The sequence below is a fragment of the Salmo trutta genome, chromosome 20 (assembly GCF_901001165.1).
Source record: "Salmo trutta chromosome 20, fSalTru1.1, whole genome shotgun sequence".
NCBI lineage: Eukaryota > Metazoa > Chordata > Actinopteri > Salmoniformes > Salmonidae > Salmo > Salmo trutta.
This window is the reverse complement of record NC_042976.1, coordinates 24,860,840-24,871,555: the sequence shown is the minus strand read 5'-3', so window position 1 is coordinate 24,871,555 and position 10,716 is coordinate 24,860,840. Positions and strand designations below refer to the sequence as shown.

Below are 10,716 nucleotides of genomic sequence, written 5' to 3'. Positions count from 1 at the left end.
ATGTGACTCTTGATGTGGATTATTTTCTCCAATGATCTTTGATTGTTCTTTGGAATGTGTATCTTCCTCATGTTGAATGTAGGGGACCATTTCGGAGTTCTTAACTGAATAATGTAATTTCACAGGACACATTTATAACAAAAACGTGCACTTAGATTTATTCTCTCAAATAAGCCGAAATATAGGTGAGACAACTCGCTGTCAACATTTCCATAATGGGGTTTAAGTGTTAGTGATGCTCTCTGATCCAATATTCTCCTCGTAGGTGCAGGGGATTTATAATTCATACATAAAGATGGCATGATTATTGTTGCAGTATTAATCCAAATTGCAACAGGCTTTGCCCTCACTTGTTACGTCAGCGCCGCTCTAGTCCCCTCGGTTGTTGCAGACGGGCAGAAATCGCTCGAAGCTTTCTCTGTTTAGCTCGGAGATCCAGCGCGTGTCCAGCCATGCCAAAACGAATACTTCCCCTGTCAATTTTGTGAAGCTTAGTGATACTGGCACACCGCCCCAAGGTGAACTACGCTTAAGGTTACAACACATTTGTTGTTTTTAATTTTTTCTAGCCCTGGAATAAAGTGATTCCTTTTTGGTGCACTCGCTTTTCCTGCAGAGAATTTTAGCCCACTCGCAACCTTTCACCATTGCTTCCCAAAGGAAAACGGACTTTTTAGCGCTTGTTTCTCGGACTCTCCAGAGGAAGCGTGTCGTTGCTCCTGTGGTTGGCATCATCATGGTGTTAGCTCTTATCATAGCGATACCGCTGCTGGTCCAAGCGTCCAAGACAGACGCGCACTACGAGATGATGGGCACCTGTCGGATGATATGTGATCCATACAACCCCAAACCCAGCGCCAATGCTCTGGAAGTCATGCAGGACCTGAGCGCCATCCCGTCCCCGGCGTTCTCGCATGGGGCTAAAGGCGAGCCGGGTCGGCCGGGGAAACCCGGACCGAGAGGTCCGCCCGGCGAACCGGGTCCACCAGGTCCAAGAGGACCGCCGGGGGATAGGGGGGACTCGGGGAAACCGGGCTATCCCGGGCATACCACTGGAGAGACGGTGGAGGGGACTGTGAGCAGTGACAGGACCGAAAATGCCGAGGGCCTAGAGTCCGCAATTGGCGGCACAAAAATCGCTTTTTACGTGGGTCTTAAAAATCCACACGAGGGATACGAGGTGCTAAGGTTCGACGACGTGGTAACAAATCTAGGGAACCATTACGACCCGTCTACCGGAAAGTTCACGTGCCAAGTGTCCGGGATATACTACTTTACATACCATGTATTAATGCGCGGAGGCGACGGGACAAGCATGTGGGCAGATTTGTGCAGAAACGGACAGGTAGGCTATACCTGATATTACGCAATGATATTTTTTTAAAGTTATTATGCTACTGTACACTTCTGAAGTTGAGGGAAAGCGGCCACATTCAGTGTGCATTTCCCTAGATCAATATTGGATGTATTAAGCGCTTATCTCTCCTGAACGGCATCTGCTCTATGCGCTTAATCTCACACGGTGAGCTCAGTAAGTTAATTAATATGCTCGGGCCACTTTATTTGTCAGCAAAGACAAACTAATCGTTTGGTGAGTTTAAGAAGGGCTTTGTTGCTTACTGTAGCGGTCAGCCCTACACTGGTCAACTACCTGGAGCGATTTGAGCTGTGTCAGTGTCTACACATTGCTAACATAAACAAACAAGAAATCCTTTATTCGTTTGGTAGGTTCAAAGTGGTGACTCTATAATGTTTTAGCATTGGGTCAGGGTGGGGACGAGTTGGTCGATAGCCTATTAAGTAATGATGCAAAGTCCTTCACTACTTTAATCATTTGTCTTATCCGCAGGTCCGCGCCAGTGCGATAGCCCAGGACGCAGACCAGAACTATGACTATGCCAGCAACAGTGTAGTGCTTCACCTAGACTCCGGGGACGAGATCTACATCAAGCTGGACGGAGGCAAGGCGCATGGGGGAAACAACAACAAGTACAGCACTTTTTCCGGTTTCATTTTGTATCCGGACTAAACCGCTTCCCAGACATGCAGGGATGTGAACTCTACTATCATTATTAGACTCTATCATACCTAGAGCAAGTTGCCCATTGTCCGGGCGCCCCTGTAAGCGGCTGTGTGTCATCTGTTTGTATTTGGGGGGTTTGGGGCGCCAAGACATGCCAACCGCCCATATACAGACGACATTTCCGTGTGATGTGATATTTTTTGCTTGAACGTCTGTCTGTGTTTCCACTCAAGATATAGCCTTCTAAGATGTTTATGTATCAAAAATAAGCAACAAAAATCTAAATAAGGAGTAAGATGTCATATTTATTGGTCCACCAAAGACCGAATGTTACAACATGTTTTGTCTTAGCAGCTTATTCCATTACAGTAAGTATTTCAATAAATTATGTTTTCTATTATGTCCGTTTATTTGTGACATTTTTTGGCATGTTTAAGATCACATTCATTCTTCCAATAGATTGTGGATTAGATATATCATTTTAACCATACATTAACCCTTCCAATAGATTTATCCTAGAATTTGTGGCCTAATAGGCCTACATGTTTTTAAAGGACCTCAGAATGCCATTGTTTTTAAAGGACCTCAGAATGCCATTGTTTTTAAAGGACCTCAGAATGCCATTGTTTTTAAAGGACCTCAGAATGCCATTGTTTTTTAAGGACCTCAGAATGCAATTGTGCTGCGTTTGTCTGACTCTGTCGTGCAGAGTGCTGTTCTTTGTTTGGATCTGTGCTCCACCTCACATTAGAACTAATAGGCTGTTCCAGCCAGGGGAATCTGTATTCTTGTCTCACTCCTCCTTCATTCTCCATTTAGGGGTGTCACTGCCGACGTTACTGCTGGTGTTTGTGGCGGGGACGGTTGGAGATGGATGTCTTACTGGGAACAGGGGCCTGCATTACCTCGACACTGATCTATCCACGCCCCGGCAATATTGGCGGGACGTTGGTGTAAGCACCTCATGTTCTACGAAGATGTCCCATTAAATAAGTCAACAGCTTAGAAATTAAACTACATTATGGTACCCGTCCATGCTAAACAGATATCACAAAAGACCTGATGGCTCAAGGGACGCCACCTGCATGTTTAGCCTATATTAAGATATTTATAGCATGCCTCCTCACACCCACTGGGTAAACATTTGTCATTCAATCAAGCATCTTGTTTTATTCTGTGCTTGCACTTGGCAATTAATGCCGTTGTTGTTTGCGCAAACACTTTTTAATATGTTTATACGTGTTCTTCATGCGTCTTAGTAGAAGGCTGATTAGACATTGTTAAGGATTAAGATCCACTGGCTCATGTTAACGCTGTGTAATAAAAAAAATATATATATAATTCAACTAGGCAAGTCAGTTAAGAACACATTCGTATTTACAATGACGGCCTACACTGGCCAAATCCAGACGACGCTGGGCCAATTGTGCACTGCCCTATGGGATTCCCAAACACGGCCGGTTGTGATAAATCCTTGATTCGAACCAGGGTCTGTAGTGACGCCTCTAGCACTGAGATGCAGTGCCTTAGACCACTTGGGAGCCCATTTTTTTGTCGTTTAAATAATATATAAGCTGATAAAAAGCCTTTTATAGGCCTACTGATTTCCGAAGTCAAGCTGGTGCATTTGTTTATTCAGGTTGCTGCGTTAGAGGGCTTCAGCACTTAGGACAGCAACAACCACGGCGCCAGTCTGTTCAGCACCATGGACAGCGTGGTTTAGGCAAAGGAAAATATAGTTTCCTCTTTACCACTAGGGGGCGCAATGTGGCCTTGTCTCTGAACTGTGAGATAATTGCAGAAGAAAACTAGAGAAATATATTCCAGGAAAAGCTTAAACAAAGACAACAACGCTATTTTGGTTTTCTTGTTTTCCTGATGGAGAACAGTTGGAAAAAGAGAAGTTGGGGGAGTTAATGCAGGAACTGAGAGTGTTAAATTGCTGAGTATTCCAATTGTCACAGATTCAGTGTGTTCTTTCACAGGCCATATTGTACTAATTACTGTAAATGTCAGCATACAGGATTACATTAACTGGTTTGACACAGCTAATATGTTAAATCTGTGGTTGTAGATCGGGGGGGATCTCTGAGCTGAGAGAGAAACTTCACCATCTGGGCTGGGAAGCAGTCTGATGAGGAGCCATGACACACAATCAGGCTGGGGGCTGGGGCAAGGGGCTGGCATTTGGAGGGGTTGTATGGGACGGGACAGAGTCTATGTGAGATACTGAAACGTGCTGGTTACTGTTCTGAAATCATCAACATCATTTTTCAAGGAACAGAGAACATCTGGAAAATGCTGGAGGAAATTTGGGATGTAATTTAGATAATAACCTAGAGATGAGGTTGTCAACTCTAAAAGATAGCAGATCACAGTAAGACCCCCCCCCCCCCCCCATAGGATGGTAATGTACGCTGTATGAGATCCAAATACCTACTGCTTTTAGAAGGCGACCTCATCATGGCTTTCATTGAACAGAAATCTCTGTGTCTCAATCTCAATCTCTGGGCCCCTTAGGGCATTACAGAAAATGGACATCCATATTGACACATCAGCTCAGAGGATATAGACCTCATAAGTCCTGCGGCACTTAGCCAAGATCCAAATCCCAGAGGAAACGTTACAGCTGAACAGTAAAAGGTGGGAGTCGGTCTCTTTACATTTAGGCGAGTCAAGTTTCCTATTTCCTTGTCTGACCTTGTCAGGCAACAGGCTCTTTTCATATGCGCATCATCTTAAAACACAACGGAAATCAGCCTCCCTCCGCTTGTCAGAGAGCTGATAAATAATGGAAAAAATGGGCTCAAGGGGACATAGTCAAGGTGTGCAGCTTCAGCAAGGCAGTTGAAATGCAAAAATGGGTGGAAGGTAGGTTTGTTAATGTCTATCTGTGTTTGTGAGTGTGTGTGTGTATAGTTTTGCATGTGCATGTATGCATGCACGGTATAGTCGATTAGGAAATTTCAATTTATCCTTTTGCATTCATTAGTTTCGTCTGAGCGAATATCTTATAGTACACTGTGTATCTGTGGAAGCATTAAACTTGTTTTCCCTAGTGAACAATTGATTGGCATATCTGTGGGCGGCCTCATGTCACGCCCTGACCTGAGAGATCCCTTTTATGTCTCTATTTAGGTTTGGTCAGGGTGTGATTTGGGTGGGCATTCTATGTCTGTTTTTCTATGTTTGGGATTGCTTTGTTTTGGCCGGGTATGGCTTCCAATCAGGAACAGCTGTACATCGTTGTTGCTGATTGGGAGTCATACTTAGGCAGCCTGTTTTTCCTTTGGGTTTTGTGGGCAGATGTTTTCCGTATAGCTTCTGTGCCTTATGGAACTGTGTAGTCGTTGTTTGGTTTATTTTTGTAAGTGTTCACTTTTCTTCAAATGAAAAAGATGAGCATTCATATTCCCGCTGAGTTTTGGTCCTATGTTCCCGACGACTGTTACAGAACTACCCACCACAAGATGACCAAGCAGCAGGGATTGGAGCACCGGCCTGAAGATTGGACCTGGCTGAAGGAACGGCAATATTGGGAGGACAAGTTACGGGAGCTACGGGAACCTGAGAGGCACCTCCAATCATTTTTTTGGGGGGGGCACACGGGTAGTTTGGTGGGGCCAGGATTAAGCCCCAAGCCAACTCCCCGTGCTTATAGGAAGCAGCCTGTCATTAGTCAGGTCCCGTGCTATGGGGTGATACGCATGGCGTTGAGGCCGAGTATTCACAGGCCGGTGTGCGAGGTGCCAGCGCCCCGCATTTGCCAGGGAGAAGTGGGCATCCAGCCAGTACGGGCGGTGCCAGTCCTGCGATCAAGACCGCCTGTGCGCCTCCACGGCCCGGTATATCCACAGCCAGCATCACGCACCAGGCCTCCAGTGCGTCAGCCTGGTCCAACTCAGCCTGTTCCCGCTCCCCACACTAGCCCCGAGGTGCATGTCCCCAAACTGGCACATCCAGTACCAGCACCACGCATCAGGCTTCCAGTGCGTCAGTCCAGTCCAACTCGGCCGGTTCCTGCTCCCCGCACTAGCCCTGAGGTGCGTGTCCCCAAACTGGCACATCCAGTACCAGCACCACGCATCAGGCTTCCAGTGCGTCAGCCCAGTCCTGAGTGTCCGGCAACAGTACCTCGTCCAGAGTGTCCGGCAACAGTACCTCGTCCAGAGTGTCCGGCAACAGTACCTCGTCCAGAGTGTCCGGCAACAGTACCTCGTCCAGAGTGTCCGGCAACAGTACCTCGTCCAGAGTGTCCGTTAACAGTACCTCGTCCAGAGTGTCCGGCAACAGTACCTCGTCCAGAGTATCCGGCAACAGTACCTCGTCCAGAGTATCCAGCAACAGTGTCTAGTCCGGAACCGAGTGAGTCTGCCTACTCTCCGGAACCGAGTGAGACGGCCTACTGTCCGGCACCGAGTGAGTCTGCCTACTGTCCGGCACCGAGTGAGTCTGCCTACAGTCCGGCACCGAGTGAGTCTGCCTACAGTCCGGCACCGAGTGAGTCTGCCTACAGTCCGGAACCGAGTGAGTCTGCCTACAGTCCGGAGCCGCCAGAGCCGCCCCCCAGTCCGGAGCCGCCAGAGCCGCCCGCCAGTCCGGAGCCGCCAGAGCCGCCCGCCTGTCCGGAGCCGCCAGAGCCGCCCGCCTGTCCGGAGCCGCCAGAGACGCCCGCCTGTCCGGAGCCGCCAGAGTTGCCCGCCAGCCGGGCGCAGCCAGAGTCGCCGGGCACAGCCAGAGTCGCCCTCCAGTCCGGGGCCCGCTGCGAGGGTCCCCAGTCCGTGGTTGGCGGCAGTAGATCACGCTCTAGGGGAGCCATTGAAGTGGGGTGAGCCAGTGGTGGAGCGGGGTCTGCGTCCCGCTCCAGAGCCTCCACCGCAGAGAAATGCCCACCCAGACCCTCCCCTATAGGTTCAGGTTGTGCGGCCGGAGTCTGCACCTTTGGGGGGGGGGGGGGGGGTACTGTCACGCCCTGACCTGAGAGATCCCTTTTATGTCTCTATTTAGGTTTGGTTAGGGTGTGATTTGGGTGGGCATTCTATGTCTGTTTTTCTATGTTTGGGATTGCTTTGTTTCGGCCGGGTATGGCTTCCAATCAGGAACAGCTGTACATCGTTGTTGCTGATTGGGAGTCATACTTAGGCAGCCTGTTTTTCCTTTGGGGTTTGTGGGTAGATGTTTTCCATATAGCTTCTGTGCCTTATGGAACTGTGTAGTCGTTGTTTGGTTTATTTTTGTAAGTGTTCACTTTTCTTCAAATGAAAAAGATGAGCATTCATATTCCCGCTGCGTTTTGGTCCTGTGTTCCCGACGACCGTTACACCTCAGCCCCCTCTGTGGAAGGGTCAGGAGGGTACTAAACACTCAGAGACGGGCCTTTACCCATGACTCACACACTCTATCAGGGGACTCCACTATGGTATTCTGGGAGTGCCATATCATACTTAGGGTTCTTCAGGGCTCAGCTCCAGTCCATTTAGAATTCATTAGACATTACCTTATGTAGGGCTACATTTAAATACAACACATTTCTACTTTGTAGAATAATGTCAGCTTTAATTTGGGACTGTAAATAAGAACTCAACTCCTAAAGCAAAATAACTAATGCCTATTGACTCGTGTCTGAGTGTCTTGTTGATGAGTTTAGAAGCAGCCATTAGAGTGGATGTTTTGTACTAGTGAGAGGGAAAGAAGAATGGAGTCTGCTGCTGCTTGGCTGTGTGTGTGATATGACTGTCCCTAAAGCTCTGCAGCTGAGACCACAGTGATCGTCTGTAGGCCTGAGGAGGCGTTTATATTTAAACACACAGCACCTAAACAAACACCAGGCTCTACTAACTGAGCTACAGAGAACTACATGGTTTTTATTAGTACTACTCAATTCTACCACAATACCACTATGCTGACGCAATACTGACACAATACCAAAACACTACTGCTATACAATATATTCTGTTATATTCTGTAGTATGTGACTGCTTCACACAGACAATATGCTTTACACAGCTCCCCATTCTGTGTCCATGGTTGACTTGTTGATGCATTAGCTGTTAAATCATTGTTAGTCTAATGTAATGGGCATGGCTTCTATTTGTTCTTGGGAAACATGTTTCTCCACAAGGCGATGCGTCAGATAGCATGAAATGTTGGCTGTTTGACTATAGGGCGAGGCAGAAGTGGGGAGATATTATCACAGAATCAAAGAGAAAGAGAGAGAGAGCGAGAAAGAGAGAGGCAAAGAAAGAGAGAGATAGCTACTGTATATAGGGAAAGAGGGAATGGGAGAGCGAGAAAGAGAGAGGCAAAGAAAGAGAGAGATAGCTACTGTATATAGGGAAAGAGGGAATGGGAGAGAGAGAGAGAGAGAGGTAAAGGGAGGGGGAGAGTGAGGGGGATGTTAACTGAAGTGAAAAGACTGTCACTTTTCAACAAGTTGGCGTGACACTGCTCTCCGTTTTCCCTCTAAAAAGAACAGAATGTGTTCCCTCTAATCAAGCGTGCCACTGATGCTTCCCAGTCACTTTGACTGATTAAAAACCTACATCTCAGTCTCAGTCCTGCATGTTGATGTGGTTCAAGGTAGTAGTGGCCATACTGATTCTCAGAGCTAGACAAGAGCAAGAATTAGCAGCATGATGATTGAGAAGCCTACCTGCAATAATTCTCAACTGTATTCCGATTATTCAGAAGCCATAAATATGATTATGAAACTGTTACATTTCTAGTAAAAGTAAAAGTTTGGTGCTGAATCTCAATGAATGATTTCCTACTACGCACACACTGGTTGAATCAACGTTGTTTCCACATCATTTCAATGAAATTACATTGAACCAACGTGGAATAGACGTTGAATTGACATTTGTGCCCAGTGGGTTGTGAGTGAGTTATTTCCTCTTACTGTCAGACTCATCAGAATCATTCAGAGTTTGCCTGATTACCTTATTGGTCACACAGTGCATTCCATTGTGATGCAAAAGCATAATTTTCTGAGGGAAAGTACAGAGAATGCCTCTTTTAGTTTTCTATGCCAATGAACAGATGTCCTTCCCTTCAACTATTGTCCCTTCTGTGAGCCCCTTCTCTTTTAATCATGGTCTCATCTGTCTCTGAGCCACTTCTAATGAACTTTTAAAAAAACACAATTATATGAATAAATCTGCCGCCAAGGCAGATATAGCCACTCACAAACACCCACTGAAATGTCCTCCTTCTGGGAATAACAGTAGGCGAAAGTGGAAAAGGGGACTCATGACATCTTGAAAATCATTTTACAGAAAATGCTAAAAACAGAGAAAGGTGTGTATTGGAATTGTCTGACCTCAAAATAGTTTCCTCACCTTTAACACATATTCAGATTCTCTCATCTTTTCTCCTTCCTAATGCTTATCTATTTAATCATGTTTACACTTTATGTTGTCTCTTGAGGATGATATCAGGTTATCCTAAATAAACGGATTATAATCCGGGATAAATTATTTTCTCCGTACCTGGAGAGTTTACACACTGACCATCTAGCTGCTTGAATGACTTAAGCTGCTTATTGTATTTTTCCAATTATCACAAGTGTGTATGATTAGCTGACTAACTAATTAGCTAATTGCTCTGTACTTATAGACAAAACCCCCTGAATGAAAACAGATTTTTTTCCACTCTTTCCCTTCCTCCTATTGGACAGTCCTTTATTCTATCTTCTCATCTTCCTCCCCTGTATCCTTCCTCTCCCTGTTCTTCTGTCCTCATATCTTCTCCTCTTCCTCCCCTGTATCCTTCCTCTCCCTGTTCTTCTGTCCTCATATCTTCTCCTCTTCCTCCCCTGTATCCTTCCTCTCCCTGTTCTTCTGTCCTCATATCTTCTCCTCTTCCTCCCCTGTATCCTTCCTCTCCCTGTTCTTCTGTCCTCATATCTTCTCCTCTTCCTCCCCTGTATCCTTCCTCTCCCTGTTCTTATGTCCTCATATCTTCTCCTCTTCCTCCCCTGTATCCTTCCTCTCCCTGTTCTTCTGTCATCATATCTTCTCCTCTTCCTCCCCTGTATCCTTCCTCTCCCTGTTCTTCTGTCCTCATATCTTCTCCTCTTCCTCCCCTGTATCCTTCCTCTCCCTGTTCTTCTGTCCTCATATCTTCTCCTCTTCCTCCCCTGTATCCTTCCTCTCCCTGTTCTTCTGTCATCATATCTTCTCCTCTTCCTCCCCTGTATCCTTCCTCTCCCTGTTCTTCTGTCCTCATATCTTCTCCTCTTCCTCCCCTGTATCCTTCCTCTCCCTGTTCTTCTGTCCTCATATCTTCTCCTCTTCCTCCCCTGTATCCTTCCTCTCCCTGTTCTTCTGTCCTCATATCTTCTCCTCTTCCTCCCCTGTATCCTTCCTCTCCCTGTTCTTCTGTCCTCATATCTTCTCCTCTTCCTCCCCTGTAGCCTTCCTCTCCCTGGTCTTCTTTCCTCATATCTCTCCTATTTCCGCATTCTCTGTGTGGCTCTGAGGTCAAAGGTCAGCTCTGCTGGGTTTCCTGTCCATGCATACTAATGACAGCTCTCTGTCTTCTCTCATCCCTTCCCCTCATCTCCGACAGAGAAGAAACAGAGTGAATACAGTTCTGAGCAGGCTCTAAGGGTACATATGTAGCACAGTATGAAGCTTAAAGCCCAGATGTCTCCAAGCGTCAAGGTTGAACAACCCATAACATTTACCACCTCA

The 10,716-nt window shown here is 46.6% G+C and overlaps 1 protein-coding gene across 1 annotated transcript; it reads left to right on the top strand.

Annotated features, from left to right (window-relative positions):
- The first annotated feature begins 410 nt into the window (after positions 1 to 410).
- Positions 411 to 2,383, top strand: LOC115155350 (complement C1q-like protein 2). Its single transcript, XM_029701917.1, has 2 exons — positions 411 to 1,345; positions 1,850 to 2,383. Exons 1-2 carry the CDS (start codon positions 737 to 739, stop codon positions 2,027 to 2,029), a joined length of 789 nt encoding a protein of 262 aa, XP_029557777.1. The 5' UTR covers positions 411 to 736; the 3' UTR covers positions 2,030 to 2,383.
- The last annotated feature ends 8,333 nt before the right edge of the window (positions 2,384 to 10,716 follow it).

Coding starts and splice junctions, on each gene's coding strand:
- LOC115155350 (XM_029701917.1), top strand. CDS start 737: ATGGTGTTAGCTCTTATCATAGCGATACCGCTGCTGGTCCAAGCGTCC. Junction 1,346..1,849: donor ATTTGTGCAGAAACGGACAG/GTAGGCTATACC, acceptor TCTTATCCGCAG/GTCCGCGCCAGTGCGATAGC.